The sequence below is a fragment of the Bos taurus genome, chromosome 9 (assembly GCF_002263795.3).
Source record: "Bos taurus isolate L1 Dominette 01449 registration number 42190680 breed Hereford chromosome 9, ARS-UCD2.0, whole genome shotgun sequence".
NCBI lineage: Eukaryota > Metazoa > Chordata > Mammalia > Artiodactyla > Bovidae > Bos > Bos taurus.
The window spans coordinates 76,617,854-76,636,911 of NC_037336.1; the positions used below are offsets into that span (position 1 = coordinate 76,617,854).

Consider the following 19,058-nt stretch of genomic DNA (forward strand, 5'->3'; position numbering starts at 1 on the left):
GAGCACACACACACACAAGTATAAATACATGCCAGACTGGTGTGGGTCAGCCCCAAATGGGAAAGGACATGGTGAGAAGACTATGTGGAGCAGCCATGAAGTGCTCAGACTCAGGTGGGGGGCCTGCAGGCCCGGGAGAAACTGGCTGGTTGTGTGTGCTTCTGGGCCCAGGGGTCTTACACAAAGGCTTCAGGCAGCCATGAGGCATGTCTGCAGGTACAAAATAAAAGCGTGTTTTTGTCTGAATAGAGCAAGACAAAAGGAGTCTTGGTTATAAATTGGTGTTTTTCTTCTAGTTTCACTCCTATATATCAAGGGGTTGCCATGGATAGTTTTATCTTTGACTCAGAAGGGCAGCAGCAGTGACCATTAATCATCATTAGCTTTCAACACAAACGTGGGACCAGTGTTCCATTTCTCAGCTGGACCCTGGGATGCTGCAGGGAAAGCGGAAGGGGCGCTATTTTTTAATGTGATAATTTATATGGAAGCCACAAGAAAAATTAACAAGGCAAAGTGAGGAAAGAATAAGCCATATTTAAATGTGGAAACAGATCTAGAAATGGCATGTGAATTTCTTTATGAAACTTTATGACAATTTTTCATTAGGTGAAAAAAGAGGTGAATTTTACAAAGTATTGTGAACTTTTCTTCTAGCATCTTGAAAGTAAGGTAACTTATGTGCGCACTGCTGCCAGAACTCAGGCAGAGACCTATTTCCCAGGCATGTGTGAGGAGCTGTTCCCAGGGAAAACGGAAACTGCACTGAATTTAGTTTCTTAACACAGTTCCTAGGAAGCAAAAAGTTATTATTTTGTAAAACATAAAATTTAATTTTGTTGAGTGCTTAACTTATGTTTCTAGAGAACCCTGTGATTAGGGCCAAAGGCAGAGCTACTAAGAGCCTCCTGTGGGCTTAGCACTGACTGGGCATTTAGATATCCCAGGGCCTGCCTCCAAATAATCAAGTCTGCATTTAATCCTCAGGAAAGAGATGTTATAGAAGATAACCCTCAGGACACAAAACCAAGTCTCAGCAAAAATGATCCAAATTTTGAGTTGCTGGTTAAGCTGGTAAGCCAACTATTCTGGTTTGTTCTTTCTCTTTTCTTGAGAGTTTCTCTTGACGGGGGGAACCCCCAAATATAACTGGAGGAGATCCAGCCAGTAGCTTTTTCTTTTGAGTAAGTCCTGATCTAAAAAGAAGTTGAGCCAAGGGGATGGACATGAAACATCTTGGCAACAACAATCATCTCTGTGCTACTCCATCCTTTTCTAATAGGACGCTAGAAAGGCATTTAAAGAAATGGTCCGTGGACACAAAGGTTCACAGTTTCTAACCAACCCATCAACTGTTGATTGAGTATAATCAATCACAGTTTCTAACAGACTCATCATCAGCTACGGTCTGATTTCAAATGTTGAGTATAATGAATATAACCTTTAGGGTTGTCTTTCAACGGGTAGTGGGTGGAGGAGGTGTGGACCAGCAGAGGCTTGGTCCTGTGCTGCCGGTTAACACACAGCGCATGCGTGCCGTCTAGCATTTCTATAGCACACATCCACTTTTACTGTCATGTTTCAACCTCAGAATTCTGAAAGGCAGACATTAGAACCCGCATTTTGTAGAAGAGGAAGTCAAGTCAGAAAACTTAAGTGATTTCCTTAAGGTCAAGAAACAGGCAGAGAGAAAAGTTTGAATCCTGCAGAAGGGTGCTCGGCCCTGGGCTCTTTCCCAACCACCCAACAGCCGGGACCAGTCTGCCTAGAGTGGGTGGTGCCTACAGTCCGCCTACAGTGGACAGTGTCCCTGTGGACCTCGGCAGCTGCGGGCTCACTCAGCCCCACGCCATCCCAGGAACCACCCAGGAAGAGAGGGTTTACAAAAAAATAAATACGACAGTATCTCCGCTGACCATTGGTGATAATACTGCACAATGGTTTTGTTACCCAAGCACAACTCCATGTGCCCAACGTACAGTGAGGCCAAACATACCAAAATGTGGGAGTTTGGAGCAGAGAAAAGGTAATCGCAGAGCCAGGCAAGAGAAAGGTGGCTCAGGCCTTAAAAACCCCAAACTCCCTGAAAGCTCTCAGCAAAGTGCTTTTCTAGGAAAGGTGAGAGGGAGTGTGGTTAGTCGTTACAGACTTCTCTGTATCAGAGCCTTTGTTCTTGAGGTCAGGTCATGGTCAGGTAATGATGTTCCTATAAATTTCTACCAAACAAACATTATCCTCTGTTCTGACAGGAAAGGGCCAGGTTCCAAGGCACAACTTTCACCCTCCGAGCTCTGGTATTGGCTGACAGGTGGCTCCTTCACGGCCAGGCCCCCAGACCCTGCCCAGCCGTCATCACTGACGGAGGCACCCAACCCGACTGGCCCGCCCTCAGGCTCCTCAGGCCACCCAAATTGCAGGGACAGGTTCTGGAGACTACGTACGTCCCAGGCAGATGGCAACTGCCATTAGGTCTCAGAGGTGGGGATGGGGGAGAAGCTCACCATTGCCTCAAGGCCTGTGGGGCTCGGCCAGTGGGCGGCCATGGTAGGAGCTCCAGAGCCCTGCAGAACAGGGTCCCCGCTGGCCCAAGGCTGGGTGAGCTACAGAACCCAGGGAAAAAGCTGAGATCCACCTCTTACCTCACTTTGCACCAGAAGACCACCACTCGGCTGACGGTTGGTGGAATGCTCCCACCAACGGAACCTTATTGACAGTTGGTTGTTTGTGGGAGGGGCCACTGTGGCACCAACCAATGGCTGAGCAGGAATGCTAACGGTCTCTCAGTAGCTGTTGCCTGGTAACAGGGTGGGGTGGGGAGGGTGGCTAGGGTGGGGTGGGGGTGGGGCTAATGGGTCACAGCAATCGCTGCTAAGAGCTATTCTGGGCAGCGCTCTATTATAGTTTCAAGATAACAGCGGAAATTTGACAACTGAAACCTTAAATCAAAATCGTTATAAATATTAGATAACTCCAGTATTTTAAAGATCACTTCATGGCAAATAGATGGGCAAACAATGGAAACAGTGACATACTTTATTTTGGGGGGCTCCAAAATCACTGCCCATGGTGACTGCAGCCATGAAATCAAAAGACGCTTGCTCCTTGGAAGAAACGTTATGACCAACCTAGACAGCATATTAAAAAGCAGAGACATTACTTTGCCAACAAAGTTCCGTCTAGTCAAGGCTATGATTTTTCCAGTGGTCATGGTATGGATGTGAGAGTTGGACTGTGAAGAAGGCTGAGGGCCGAAGAATTGATGCTTTTGAACTGTGGTGCTGGAGAAGACTCTTAAGAGTCCCTTGGACTGCAAGGAGATCCAACCAGTCCATTCTAAAGGAGACCAGCCCTGGGTATTCATTGGAAGGACTGACGCTAAAGCTTAAAGTCCAGTATTTTGGCCACCTCATGCGAAGAGTTGACTCATTGGAAAAGACCTTGATGCTGGGAGGGATTGGGGGCAGGAGGAGAAGGGGATGACAGAGGATGAGATGGCTGGATGGCATCACTGACTTTGATGGACGTGAATCTGAGTGAACTCCGGGAGTTGGTGATGGACAGGGAGGCCTGGCGTGCTGCGATTCATGGGGTCGCAAAGAGTCGGACACAACTGAGTGACTGAACTGAACTGAAATAGGCTTCATATACAATAGGCATGTGTTTGAAAGATTAAAACTAACCAAGAACAGTGTTTATAGTATCTCAAACAGAATGAGTGTTCTGATTCTTAAATTATTTTCACATTTTAATTTTAGATCATGAAATTATGGTTGACATTTCAGGTGCAGATCACATGACATTAAACATTAGTATTGTCTTATTTTATTTGGAGCAGTGTGGGGCTGGAGGGGAAAGAGGAAATTGTGTTCTAAGAGTTTTAATCGTCCTAGGTACAAATACAAGGCTATTAGATTTTTTAAATTTGAATATTGTGATTGTTTTCTATTGTAAAAATACTAATTTTACAACTTCAAAAGTATAAATAGAAGGGAAAGAATCCTAATTCCAGTAAGGAAAATTAATTTCTCCAGTCATAAACATAGCACTCAATATCAGGGTGTGGGATTTCTTAACACCAGTGCATGGCTTTTCCCTCAGGATTGCTAAAACAGAACTTTGATATATAGAAAGCATAGAACATTGGGAAACCTAACTACCCAGGAGAGATAGTAGTTTTTCCTAAACACAGAAAGAAGAGCATGATTTTGGTATTTCATAATACATAGCGGGAAATAACTATTGAATTATTTGATAACGAGAGGTCTAGCTCATTTCAGTCTTGTCTACATGATAATCAATAAAACGCTACTGGGGGAAAAAAAAAAAAGGAAAACAATGCACAACCCAAAGGCTTTCTCACCATCACCTCTGTAAGGGCAGAATTCTGCCTTAGCATCATTGTAGAAGCCAACACCTAGCACATGACACTAGATATCTATTTGGATGCATAGATGGATCAAAGTAAATTCTCAACCTGTACCTTCTCAAGATTCAAGAATCCAAGACCCATCTCATCTATGGCATCAGGCTGGCCAGTGTAAGGGACAGTTTGATGATGGGGTCAAGCAGAGTCCTCCATATTCCTTTATCAAGTTTCCCTTCAGCCCTGCATATCACGAATCAGAAAGGTACCCTCAGAGTGACCTCCTGACTGCTCAATACTTTCATTTCTCTGTCTCCTTTGACTGTCAGGCCTTTGGATGATGGAAGCCTGAAATGAGTAATTACACTTTCGTTCTGAGTTCTTAATGCTTTTCCACAGGAGAGAAAACTCCAGCTGGATTCAGCTGAAAAGCGAACCAGAGTCGTCAGGGAACTCTTACAGAGCGAGAGAAAATATGTGCAGATGCTGGAAATTGTGAGAGATGTTTATGTGAGGCCACTGAGAGCGGCACTGTCATCAAACAGAGCCATTCTGAGTGCTGCAAACATCCAGATCATGTTCTCTGATATTCTGCAGATCTTATGTCTCAACAGGTAAACTCTGAATAGCTATATTTTGAAATATTCATTGTGGTATGGGAGGAACACACACTTGTTTCAAAAAGTTATACAGAGGCTCAGTCATTCTCTGCCCTTCTTGGAGACACTGCCTGATCACCTCACAGAAGAGAGATGATTCTTGACACTGGGCTGCAAACAGTAGTGATGATTCCTGGGGTGTATTTCTGCCTGGACTCAGAGCTATAGGTCAAGGAGTGGAGGTTCAGTGCCTGGGGTTTCTATATTCATTATGCTATTTATGCAAAAGACAATGGGAAGGGGAGCTATTCATAGTCATCAGTGTTTGGCTGATCAGTGGGAGAGGAACAGGAGGCTGTAATGGGACTAAGTCACTAGAACACTTTGCTTAGAGAACCAGAGGCTGGGGATTAGTTTAATAACAGTATATGTATATGGAAGGGTTGAGAGAGAAAATTGATCATTTGCATAAGACAAACTGAGCTTGTGTTTCTCTGCCAGTAACTCTTTAGATAACTTAGAACAATTTCCTTAGCTTCGGGGACCCCAGATTCTATAAAAGGAACTAGTGTGCTTCCAGTTTTGAAATTCCCTGATGGCTGAAGAATAACCTTTGATCCAAGGGAAATGGGCTTAGTGGTGGTGATGGCATTCAGCCATTGAAGTGAGTTGAGCACCCTCCTCTGAGGACTGTAAGAAACTGTCCCCAGGCAAAGGGGAGAGGGAACAGTCAGGGCAGACTCTCCAGGCCACCTTGGGATCCTGAGTCAGCCCCCAAGTCAACCTACTTCCTCCCTTTCCAGCTCTGTGTCAAGGCGAAAGGATCTGACAAAAGTCCCACCCTAAATGACTGAGTACACATTTATATTTTATAAGTTTATAGGCTGTCGTTGGTCAATATTTCACAGCCATGCTTTTCTCATGTTCCAGGCGGTTTCTAGATGACCTGAGAGACAGACTACAGGAATGGGGCCCCGCTCACTGTGTGGGAGAAATATTCATAAAGTTTGGAAGCCAGTTGAACACATATACCAATTTCTTCAACAATTACCCTGTGGTTCTAAAAACTATTGAGAAGGTAACAGATGGAGGGACCATCCAGGCATTTATTAGACCTTCTGAACTTTCGAGGACTAGAAGGACTAGAATTCGTAGGAAAGACTTTTCTATCCTTGGCTTCCGGATCTCCTCCTCTGGTTTACCGGGAGCTCTTTGAGGATGAGGGCACTGACTGACTTAGTTTCGATCACTAGGGGCTGGCATAGTGCTTGACCCGGCAGTGCCTAGGACTTGGTTGTGGGACTGAACTAGTCCTCATGCAAATTTCCAGACTCCCACCTGCACCAGTTACCCTGGGGCTTGGTTATAGGAAGATAGTTCACAATTAGGCAGAAGCAAAACTGTGAACCTGCTTTGACACTGCCTCTACAGCCCGTGTGGTGAGTCCAGCTCTCTCATGGAGAAAAGGAATTCATAATCATGTGTGGAATAATGGCACTCAATGTGTGAAATCTCACGATAAAACAAGGAATTCCTTTGTTTTGAATTCCTCAGCAAGTGCGTTTTAAACAGTTGTCTTTGTTGCGACAATGTGTATGTAGTCTGAGCAGGACGATGCAGCTCTCATCTGTGCCCCTTGGTGCTCTCATTAGGATCTCTTCTGATGACAATAAGATACTCTTTCCCCTCCTCGGTTTGCATCAAAAAGGCAGCAGGAGGGGCACCTTGGGACATGGTGGTGCCCTCTCCCTGTGCCCGCTGTGGCCCTGCCCACCTGTCTGCCCTGAGGCCCTGAAGTGAAGGCCTGGGGCTGGGAGGTCTCTGAACACTTCCTGACCTCAGACATCTCCCTTTGTCGTCTTCTTCCTGCTCCACCCGGGGAGTTTAAGCTCTGCTGCGCAACTCGATTATGTGAAAGTTGCATGAATAAAGCAGTGTCATAGAACTGACCTTTAGGATGAGAATCGGAGCAAAGCATCACATGTTATCATAGCAGATTGGTGCCAGCAATTTTATAGTTATGGATAATAATGTGTCTATTTCACTAGCATGGGGATACATATAAGTAAGTACTCAGTAAATGTTAGCTATTAATATTATTGAAATCAGTGACTATTTGATTTCTAGAAATTAGAATTACTGGCATCTGAGAAAAATGCGGTGACTTCCTGGGGACTGTAATGGTGATGAATAATGCATTTTAAAACAGATTTTAAGTACAAAGGAGCACCTTCATGTTACTGTGGAAAACATGCTTAACAGCAGAATTACACACCAATCCCTACACTTAACACTTACTGTGTGGCAGGCACTCTATGGATAGGATTTCCGCCCCCTCCCCAGCCCCTCACCAAGAGTTAGCTATGACATCCATGAGAAAACTGAGGCTCAGAGGAGCTAAGTAAGCTTGACAAAGTCACACAGAATTAGATAAAATTAAATTAGAATTCTAATCCAGGCTTACCTGCATGCAAAGTCCATTTTCATTTTTCTATACTGATTAAGTCCAATGACTAGGGTTAATTTATGGTATAATTAATACAGTATACTTAGGATATCAGGAAGCACCTATAGTATTAATACTGTGATCAGGTGTAGGTGTTGCCCTTTTGCTTTGAGCACTTCACAGATTATGCTTGTCTGGTAGAATAGAAACAACACTTCACAACTATCTTACAGAATTTTGACAATATAACTCACATCTTTAGTGCAGAGAAATGATACCAGCCTTCCGAGCTTTCCTGAAGAGGCATGATAAGACCATTGTTACCAAAATGCTGAGGTAAGCTCTGAGGGAGAGCACAGCTAGGTCACCCCAAGGACTGGTGTTCTGTGGCCTCAGAAAGGGACCAGAGCTCCCTTCTCTCTGTGCCTGCTGCAGTCTTCCGGAGCTGCTTTTGTACCCATCCCGGAGGTTTGAAGAATATATTCATCTTCTCTATGCTCTGAGGCTTCACACGCCTGCGGAACATATTGACCGTGGAAACTTGACCATTGCAATTGACCAAATGAAAAACTACAAAGGCTACATAGACCAGGTTGGTTGCTGGGAAGAGTCTGTGTCCTTTAAAAATGTTATGATGCTTCTGTGGTACTCTGACTCAAAGATTCTGAAATCCCTTAGCCTCTTGGGGTTCTCGTCAGACTTTTTCATCCTTTTAATGCTAAATCATTGTATTCAGTGATATTGAGCACTGAGGGCCTTTATTCTAAACCAAATAATGTTTTCAGATATCTCTTTAAGTACACTTATACAGATTAAAAAAAAAGAGCAAACCTCTTTGTTTCTGAAAGTACTTCTTAATGTATTAATCAACTTTCCTGCCTAAGAAAGTACAGCAATCACAATTATTCTCTGCAAGATTTGATCATCTTGGAGTATAGGACTACCATTTTGAACATGTCACTGTGATGGGCACACAGCCCAGGAGTCTGGGCTGAATGGAAACAGTAACACAGTACACCCAGAAAAAAACTTTTTGAACAGAGTCTTGCCACCTGCCTCTTTGTTTTAAAACACTGGGTACAGGAAATTGAGATTCTTATGATACTTTATGAAAATACCACAACGTTATCAAGTGCCATAACATATTTTAACCTATTTATATGTATAAAAACATTACAATTTCAGTTTGCCTAAACTCACTTTCTTTTCTAGATGAAGCGGAACATCAGTATGAAAGATCACCTGTTAGACATCCAGAGACTCATCTGGGGGTGCCCTGTACGTATTCTAACGCACTTGCTACATCTCATGCTCAAAAAGGAGAAATAGTGATTCTGATTCAGCTAACATCTATTGAGTGCCTGTTGTGTGCCAGGTGCTGCCAAGCTCTCATATTCCACATCCTTGTTATCTGCAAGGATGCTAGATGAGAAGAGGCACAAGTGGGCTTGACCCCATCCCGTGATTTCTCTGTAGTCTTAGCACCTTGCTTGGTACTACACACCTCATGACCCCCTTTGAGGAATGGGGCCATGTCTTTATTGTTTTCTATTTCCCTGCATATAATATGTGGCGCAGGATTCTGCCCACTGAGGACATCTGTAAAAATCCTGGAAGTCCTCTACTGGTTATCTGTTACCTATGGAATATCGTCTGACTCATTCTACTTTCCTTCTCACTGCCTTTCAGTTCAGTTCAGTTGCTCAGTTGTGTCTGACTCTTTGTGACCCCATGAACTGCTACACGCCAGGCCTCCCTGTCCATCACCAACTCCTGGAGCCCACCCAAACCCATGTCCATCCAGTTGGTGATGCCATCCAACCATCTCAACCTCTGTTGTCCCCTTCTCCTCCTGCCCTCAATCTTTCCCAGCATCAGGGTCTTTTCCAATGAGTCAGCTCTTCGCATCAGGTGGCCAAAGTATTGGAGTTTCAGCTTCAAAATCAGGCCCTCCAATGAACACCCAGGACTGATCTCCTTAAGGATGAATGGGTTCTATCTCCTTGCAGTCCAAGGGACTCTCAAGAGTCTTCTCCAACACCACAGTTCAAAAGCATCAATTCTTCGGCACTCAGCTTTCTTCACAGTCCAACTCTCACATCCATATATGACCACTGGAAAAACCATAGCCTTGACTAGATGGACATTTGTTGGCAAAGTAATGTCTCTGCTTTTTAATATGCTGTCTAGGTTGGTCATAACTTTCCTTCCAAGGAGTAAGCGTCTTTTAATTTCATGGCTGCAGTCACCATCTGCAGTGATTTTGGAGCCCAGAAAAATAAAGTCAGCCACTGTTTCCACTGTTAACCCATCTATTTGCCATGAAGTGATGGGACTGGATGCCATGATCTTAGTTTTCTGAATGTTGAGCTTTAAGCCAACTTTTTCACTCTCCACTTTCACTTTCATCAAGAGGCTCTTTAGTTCTTCTTCACTTTCTGCCATAAGGGTGGTGTCATCTGCATATTATCGATATTTCTCCCGGCAATCTTGATTCCAACTTGTGCTTCCTCCAGCCCAGCATTTCTCATGATGTACTCTGCATATAAGTTAAATAAGCAGGGTGACAATATGTAGCCTTGATGTACTCCTTTTCCTATTTGGAACCAGTCTGTTGTTCCATGTCCAGTTCTAACTATTGCTTCCTGACCTGCATACAGGTTTCTCAAGAGGCAGGTCAGGTGGTCTGGTATGCCCATCTCTTTCAGAATTTTCCACAGTTTGTTGTGATCCACACAGTCAAAGGCTTTGGCATAGTCAATAAAGCAGAAATAAATGTTTTTCTGGAACTCTCTTGCTTTTTTGATGATCCAGCGGATGTTGGCAATTTGATCTCTGGTTCCTCTGCCTTTTCTAAAACCAGCTTGAACATCTGGAAGTTCATGGTTCACGTATTGCTGAAGCCTGGCTTGGAGAATTTTGAGCATTACTTTACTAGCGTGTGAGATGAGTGCAATTGTGCGGTAGTTTGAGCATTCTTTGGCATTGCCTTTCTTTGAGATTGGAATGAAAACTGACCTTTTCCAGTCCTGTGGCCACTGCTGAGTTTTCCAAATTTGCTGGCATATTGAGTGCAGCACTCTCACAGCATCGTCTTTCAAGATTTGAAATAGCTCAACTGGAATTCCATCCCCTCCACTAGCTTTGTTCCTAAGGCCCACTTGACTTCACATTCCAGGATGTTTGGCTCTAGGTGAATGATCACACCATTGTGATCATTCTGGGTTGTGAAGATCTTTTTTGTACAGATCTTCTGTGTATTCTTGCCACCTCTTCTTAATATCTTCTGCTTGTTAGGTCCATACCATTTCTGTCCTTAATTGAGCCCATCTTTACATGAAATGTTCCCTTGGTATCTCTAATTTTCTTGAAGAGATCACTAGTCTTTCCCATTCTATTGTTTTCCTCTATTTCTTTGCATTGATCACTGAGGAAGGCTTTCCTATCTCTCCTTGCTATTCTTTGGATTATCAAACCACACAGACATACTCATAATTCTCTAATAATGTCAGCCTCTCCTTACACATTTGTGTTTTGCTCATGCTCTTCCCTCTCAGAAATTGCCTTCTTTTTCTGCTCCACTGGATAAACTCCTATTCGTACTTTAAAGATCCAGTTCAAGTATCATCTGCCTTGAAAAGTTTCCCCCAACATCTCCAGGTGTGAGTTGCCCCTTCCTAGGTATTCTTAACACCCTGAACCTCCCAGTCACACATTCTTACAGTCCTTTATCCACAAGATTGGGAGCTCCATCAGGTATGAACTAGTGTCTTCTAGTGTTCAGCATATAGCAGGAGTTTAATATGTGAATTATGCAGAGTACATCATGAGAAACGCTGGACTGGAAGAAGCACAAGCTGGAATCAAGATTGCCAGGAGAAATATCAATAACCTCAGATATGCAGATGACACCACCCTTATGGCAGAAAGTAAAGAGGAACTAAAAAGCCTCTTGATGAAAGTGAAAGTGGAGAGCAAAAAAGTTGGCTTAAAGCTCAACATTCAGAAAACGAAGATCATGGCATCTGGTCCCATCACTTCATGGCAAATAGATGGGTTAACAGTTGAAACAGTGTCAGACTTTATTTTTTTGGGCTCCAAAATCACTGCAGATGGTGACTGCAGCCATGAAATTAAAAGACGCTTACTCCTTGGAAGGAAAGTTATGACCAACCTAGATAGCATATTAAAAAGCAGAGACATTACTTTGCCAACAAAGGTCTGTCTAGTCAAGGCTATGGTTTTTCCTGTGGTCATGTATGGATGTGAGAGTTGGACTGTGAAGAAGGCTGAAGGCTGAAGAATTGATGCTTTTGAACTGTGGTGTTGGAGAAGACTCTTGAGAGTCCCTTGGACTGCAAGGAGATCCAACCAGTCCATTCTGAAGGAGATCAGCCCTGGGATTTCTTTGGAAGGAATGATGCTAAAGCTGAAACTCCAGTACTTTGGCCACCTCACGCGAAGAGTTGACTCATTGGAAAAGACTCTGATGCTGGGAGGGATTGGGGGCAGGAGGAGAAGGGGACGACAGAGGATGAGATGGCTGGGTGGCATCACTGACTCGATGGACATGAGTCTGAGTGAACTCCGGGAGTTGGTGATGGACAGGGAGGCCTGGCGTGCTGCGATTCATGGGGTCGCAAAGAGTCGGACACGACTGAGCAACTGAACTGAACTGAAAGTATTAATCGATTGTGTTTTTATTTGGCCAAATTGAGGAAGCAAAATGCAGTTGTTTTGGCCTAATTTAGATCTGCACATTTTGAAAGGGAAAGAGTAATGGGATTGACTGGATTACAGAAAATCCAAAAATCTTGGGACTCACAGAGTCCACAGAACTTTATCTCTGGATCACTATATGCCCCAAGTGATCATCTCCATGGCTGGATCAGTAAAGGAGCCTGACATCTTAATTTGTAACATTTCTTGATAGATCCCTCCTGACTCACCCACATCCCCACTTTATTTTTGGTAGTAGGAAAGAATTTATAATAAAAAAAATAATTTCAATAGTTTTAAAAATTAGACAACTCCCTCAAGTATAGTTTTAAAAACAATGCTTTTTTCATAATTGAACTGAGTTCTATTCAACACTTACATCTTTTGGGATATGATTATTCAGTAATGAGACTTATTTTATAAAAAATATATATATATTTCAAATTCTTTTTATTTCATAGACTCTATCAGAAGCAAACAGATATTTGATTAGGGTTCAAGATGTGGCCCAACTTCACTGCTGTGATGAGGACATAAGTTTCTATTTAAGGTAAACATTCAACTATCCTATGGCTATGAGTGTGTCTTAATTATTTTGTACCCAGAATCCAGTACAATGTTTGTCATATTGTAAATATACAATAAATCTTTGTGTTGATCTGAAAAGTTACGTATACACCCCTCTGAGACGATGTAAGGTGTTTATCACCTTACTCAGATTCCAGGCAGCTCCTTCATAGAATGGAAGAAACCCAACTGTCACTGCCTGGGCCACTAACTCGAGACATGGGATTTCTGGTTTGGTCACTTTCCTACTGAGAGGAGAGCTGATGTGAGATATCACATGGATGATCTGCTCAACTCTAAGAAAGAGAAGACCAGTTAATTATCTGCAGTTAGTTACTGAGGTCAGCGCTCCAAAGGTCTCACCGTAGGACCACCATTGTACTGAGGTCTCACATGTCTGGTTTGCACAGTGCTCACAGTAGTGTAAAAACTATTGTGATGCGAAGGTGCTAACATTTCCTTTTCTCCTTTAGAACAAGGATGGGCAAACTTTTCCGTAAAGGGTTAGATGGTAAGTATTCTAGGTCTTTCTTGCCAAATGATATCTGTGGCAACTAACTTTGCCATTGTAGCACAAAAGCAGCTACATAAATACAATACATAATGATTAATATGATCTTCATAAACAATACATGTGTAGCTGTGTTCCAATAAAACTTTATTTACAAAAAGCAAGGAGTGGGGCCATTGTTTTTAAATTCTTGCTTTAGAAAACTATTTGAAATCTATGTTTTCAGTATTAATGGCAAAGATGGTAGCTCCACAAACAGCAACCAAATGCAGAGGAATTAATTCCAATAAAAGAAATGAAAATCAGATTACCTGTTATTTCAGTGAATATTTCACTGAATGTTTCCCAAAGGCCAGGACAGGATTTGGGATGGAGGAGAGGTTGGAATAAACCAGTCCCTTAAATGAAAATCAAATCACACAACTGTGTCACTTCTCACTGTCACAGTGTTTTTGTTTTCTCATTTTGTTGTTTTTGGTCAGGAGCAATAGAAATGAGCTACAAGAGAAGGAACTAGATATCAAGTCAGCAATTCTAAACACAGTGTAGTAGGACACATGCTAGGGATTATTCCAATTTTTTATTATTAGAATTAATTTTACCTTCATATGTTCATTCTCAGACACTCTTCCTTTATCTTTCTTTATCTACGTCCATGTTTCTGACTGACGGAATTTGCTCTGGGGAGAGTCATTTTAGAGCTAGAAAACTGGAGGCATGTGTCCCTCTGTAGATATAACCCACATAGTTTTGGATTACGCTTTTATGCACCTTGGAACTTTGACATTTTCATGTGTGACTTTAAACTTGCTGATTTTTTAAGCATTTTGTTTACTTTTGTTCTCCTTCTAATGGGGTGTCACCAGGTGCAAAGTGGAGCCTCTAAGGCCGGTGAATAGAGGCACGGCTTTAGATCACCAAACAGGGCCATCCACTGCTCAGACCCTGAGTCCTCTTGAGGACAAACATTACTAAACTACAGAGTATGTATATTGTTACCTTTGCTTTTAGCTTACCCAAAGGGACCTATAGTCATTGACCAGGAAACTGGGCACTGGGGGAAGAGAAATACCCAGACTTCTCAGGGACGCAGGACTCTGGCTCTGAATTGACTTTTATCCTGGCAACTGCCAAAAGCCACTATAATCCACTAGTCAGAATGTGGATGATGAGGACAAGGTGATAAACAGTTTTGACTTAGGTCAGCTCACAGAGGCTTCCCTCATGAATCAGACAGTAAAGAATCTGCTTGCAATGCTGGAGACCCATATTCAATCCCTGGGTTGGGAAGATACCCTGGAGAATGGAATGGCTACCCACTCCAGTATTCCTGCCTGGAAAATCCCATGGACAGAGGATACTGGCAGGCTACTGTCCACGGCGTTGCAGTCGGACACAACTGAGTGACTAACACTTAGCTCACAGAACCAATGACGTACTGTTATCTGTTCATGCCAAAGTTTATGCTCTGCAAATTACTTTTAAAGTTTTATGTATTTATGGAAGTTGGGTACTTTGTTTCTTGATCTGGCTAACGTATTAATAGTGATTAAATAATGACAAAATACTTCTAGAATGGTGTTAAGAATTTAAACTATGTTTGGCGGAGTCATTGAGTCTATTTGTGAAAAAGCAAAGAAATCCTGTCCAGGTTCAAGGAAAACACTCTACCCGTGGAGTTGGTTCTTCTGAATCCGAGCAGCAGCAGTATTCTGAAACTTGAGTAGGATCCAGAGTTTCCATTTCAGTTGTTCCATTATGTCAATGTGAAAGGCAAAATTATTTGTTTTTACATATGTAGAATAATAAAGGTTTTTAAAAAAGGGTTCTGGTGTTTTTTGTCTTTGGATGAAACTTGTTGAAGCTCTTGGTGAGTATAAATGGCTTTTGGAAAGCTTTTTCCTAGGTAAAATTCATTTATATGTATTTTAAATAGCACTTTCATAATAATAAAAACCTCTTTGTGCATTTATCTTTCCCTGCTCACGTCCTCAGGTTACAAGTGGCCTCAACTCCAAGTTCAATAAACGTGCCTGCTCCTTCTCCTCTGGGCCATCCACCCACCCAGCCCAAGTGGGTCACGCTATTAGAATTCGCCTTCATTTAACTTACTTTCAACGCTATCCCTTCCAAAGGGAAAAATCAAACATCTGTTTACCAAAGCAAACACTCCTTTCAAAGCTTCATCTTCAAAGCACCCTGGTAGGCACATTCCCTGGCCATTTAGATAGAAAGGCAAAGTTTTATTACAGCTTTTAAACATTTTTCTCAAATGATAGGATTCTTATCAGTAATAAGAGTAAAAATATTGCCAAAGAAGGGTCACAAACATGGGTGGAATTCTTTCACCTAGGGTGGCCACTCAGCACATACAGCTCACCACATACTGATCTAAATGCACCCCCTTTCTTGCTTCCCCCTTTCCCTCATCCCTATTTCTATTTGCTCCCTTATTCTCAGAATAACCTATCAACTTAATCTGGAACATTATTTCTTTCAAACTGCCAGTAAATATGAAGCATCCCTCTCCTTCCAGCCTAAATCATAACCACAGATATGGGAAGGAAATGTGTGAAAAAGGAAGGTGGCTCCAGGGGTTGGATGACCAGTGCATTTCTCTCTCTCCACACACCTAACATGACCTGTACCCCCAACACTCTCCCAAGAGCTGAACCTGAAGCAAAGCACTCCTTAAAATGTTTAAACCACTCGCTCTCCCAGTCTAGTCTTTTGCCCACCTCATGGGCACAGCTGTAATTAATACACGACTTAAGTACTCTCAAGTGTGGTTGGCGAATCATCATCACCAGGGAGCTGTTAGAAACACAGAATCTCAGGCTAGTCTAGCTCTACTGAATTTGCATTTCAATGAAACTCTCTGGGTAATTCAGATGCACAGTAAAGTTGTACAAGTCAGAGCCATTATAATACAGAGTGGATTCTAAATGTGAATTACAGTAGCTTTTATGGAAAACAACCTGTCAGGCTTTGGTTAAAATATATATATATATACTGTTTGGTCAATCAATCCTACCCTTGGGAACCCTATCTGACAGAAATGTAAGGAGTCTGTTTGTATGTAAGGAACTGGTTTTTTCAAACATTGCTCACAGTGGCAATAAAGAAAAAACAAAGGAAATGAGGGAGGGAAGAAAGAGACCTGAGCCTGCAAAGAAATGCCCACTAAGTGAGGGAAGAGTTAGAAAAATGATGGTCCATCCATGCTATTATTTGGTCATTAAAAAGAACTCGATTTCTATTGCTGAGAAAAGCAAGAAAAGAGCCTGGAATAATACTTAAAACAACCTACCTGTAAATAGATGCATACATAGGTACATATGTGAGTGACTACTTGAATGGGTTAAAAAAGAAAGTAAAGAGTATATACTGTTTGGTAATGTGGGTAACATAAGTGAAGGGAGGAGTGAGCCAAAAAAGTGAAACCAAAGAGCAGTGCACGGAAACAACCGACAGTATATGCTGATATAACTGCATCACTTCTGAACGACTTTATCTGGATCTAACTCACCAATTTAAAAATTAAACACAGATGATGGCAATAAAAACTAAGAGAATTCCTCTGAATAAACCAGTCAACTGAGTTGCTTGCTTAGAGTAACTTCTTGAGGGCTTCTTGATGCTTCTAGGAGAAAAACATTTTTGGGGGGCTATCCTCCATCAAAGTAACAAGCTTGCTGCACTTGGCCATTCCTGGGTCTGGACAGAGATTGGGGGCATGGGTGAGGCTCTCCCAAGTTCCTCCCTAGTACATCATTTGATAACCCACACCAGAGCACAGTGAAATCTGCTAAACACTGTGATCTGACTCCATCAGCAGACAACCACAGAGGATACTAGATGGAGGTTGGGGATCAAAAAATGCCTACCAATGACCATGGTAGCAACCTCAGTAGAACTGAAGAGCTACTTAAATCCAACTTTTCATCCATTTCTCTCCAACTGTATTAGAAAATTCTGTTTCCTACTTAGTAAATGCTTTTCTTTTCCCTGCTTTCTACTTAAGAGACTGCACACCTTACTGATTCTTGTGCTTCTCTCTAACCCAACCAGTTATCCTTAAAGATGAAACCAAACTACATGAAAACATTCCCCGCAGATTGTCTAAGTACATCAAACACAAAATACCAACACAGCTTTAACCTGACTTGTGTTGTAACACTGGGAAAATTCAGTGTTCATTTTTCCCTGCATCGATTGGATACTGTCCAATGGATAAGATCAAATCATTCCACCAGGAACCCTGAGGCCCACCCACATGACTGGTCTGACAGACAGAGGGACTACTCACACCAGGAGAAAATAATACAGAGAACTTCAAAAAGTCAGTCCAAAGGTCTGAGGTGGGGAAAGACCCTGATGATGAGCTTATCAAGGTAAAGATGGTGAAGTGTGTAACAAAGCACATATGTATGCGTACGTAAAACTAAACTGCTCTCTTTTTTAAACCAGGCTCTATGAACATACCTGTGATCTCAGTCTTTTCCTCTTCAACGATGCACTGCTCGTTTCTAGTCGGGGTATATCTCATACTCCATTTGAAAAGACTTCAAAATCAACCTACCAATTCATTGCATCAGTGGCACTTCATAGGTTAATCATAGAAGACATACCAGATTCCAAATGTATGTATTCTCTTCCTCCAAAGAGATCACACCTTTAAGAAGCTGTATTATATAAAACTCATTAGCTATTAAAATAGGAAAGCAGGAAGAGAACTGGAATTTGCATTTGCAAATAATTTCCCAAGTATTTTTAGGATCTCATTAATGTAAACTTTCCTTTACCTTTGAAATAGCAAAAGAAAGGAATGCTGGCATCTTCAGACACATACTCTACACATTAGGAAAACAGCTTTCCAAAGACACAAAGGGAGACATAACCCTGTATTATTGCCAGGGAAGCTGGAGTTCTTAACCACTATTTTAACTTCTATTGCTTGTAGATGTTACAATTTTTATCTATTACTTTTCCATTATACTAGGACTAAGTGATTATTGCAGATTTGACTGTACTTTTTTCCGTAAATTTGCATTTACAAGTTCTCTAAAGGATGTATTTGCAAATGATGTTTAGTAACAAAACATTTAACTCATAATCTCAAAAGAAATAATCGTTACAAAAAGAAATCCTACTTAAACCTACTGTACCTTTTAGTTTTTATCTTACACTCTACTTCCCAATCTTCAAAAGATCTGTATCTCTTTTCCTATATTTCTGTTAGGCCAGACAATCTGAATGTAACACCTTTTGTTCCAATATTTTTCACTGCACGTGAAGGTAGGACTTATGGGTAAAGCTAGAACCAAGATCTCAGAGAAGGAACTAATCTAAAAAGAGTTGCTTTCCATTAGCTTTGGCTTCATTTAAAATCTGAGAGAAACTGAACACTAAATGTGGGAATAAATATTTTCACCTATTGAGAAATAAATATTTTCAAACTCAGGGTTAATTATCCATAATGTGCATGACATGTCTCCTTCCATCTCCCCTTAATCAGCTGTGCTCTATGTCAGAACATCATAATGTGAGCTAAAAGTGGGCATTCAGCTAAGTCGTCGTTGGCTTCTTTCTATCCTGGTGCTCATACCAGGGTGGTTAAGGTCCAGCTCTCAGCATCTCTTATCTACAGTAACTCTTGTAAAGACCTTTACCGGTCCCAGTTCCTTCTGAAATTAAAGAATATCATATCATCTATTACTTTAAAAATAATTGCTAATTATAATTAAACAATTATAAAGACAAGTTTATTTTAGACTATATTTGAATTATTCAGTAATTTAGGAAGTTATATTCTAAACTGGATTTGTGTTTGAGACTTTAATTTTCAAAAAG

General features: G+C 41.8%; 1 protein-coding gene across 6 annotated transcripts in view; it reads left to right on the plus strand.

The window, feature by feature from the left end:
* The window catches only part of ECT2L (epithelial cell transforming 2 like), an 89,877-nt gene that overhangs the window by 69,536 nt on the left and 1,283 nt on the right, over nucleotides 1-19,058 (plus strand). For 5 of the 6 annotated variants that reach the window (XM_059889587.1, XM_059889586.1, XM_059889589.1 and 2 more), the window contains 8 exons: nucleotides 988-1,074; nucleotides 4,763-4,977; nucleotides 5,893-6,040; nucleotides 7,671-7,744; nucleotides 7,844-8,000; nucleotides 8,621-8,686; nucleotides 12,589-12,677; nucleotides 17,676-17,848. In XM_059889587.1, coding sequence (XP_059745570.1) covers nucleotides 988-1,074; nucleotides 4,763-4,977; nucleotides 5,893-6,040; nucleotides 7,671-7,744; nucleotides 7,844-8,000; nucleotides 8,621-8,686; nucleotides 12,589-12,677; nucleotides 17,676-17,848 — 1,009 coding nt within the window. The remainder of the gene's footprint in view (nucleotides 1-987; nucleotides 1,075-4,762; nucleotides 4,978-5,892; nucleotides 6,041-7,670; nucleotides 7,745-7,843; nucleotides 8,001-8,620; nucleotides 8,687-12,588; nucleotides 12,678-17,675; nucleotides 17,849-19,058) is intronic. The other variant, XM_059889590.1, reaches the window with a different exon arrangement.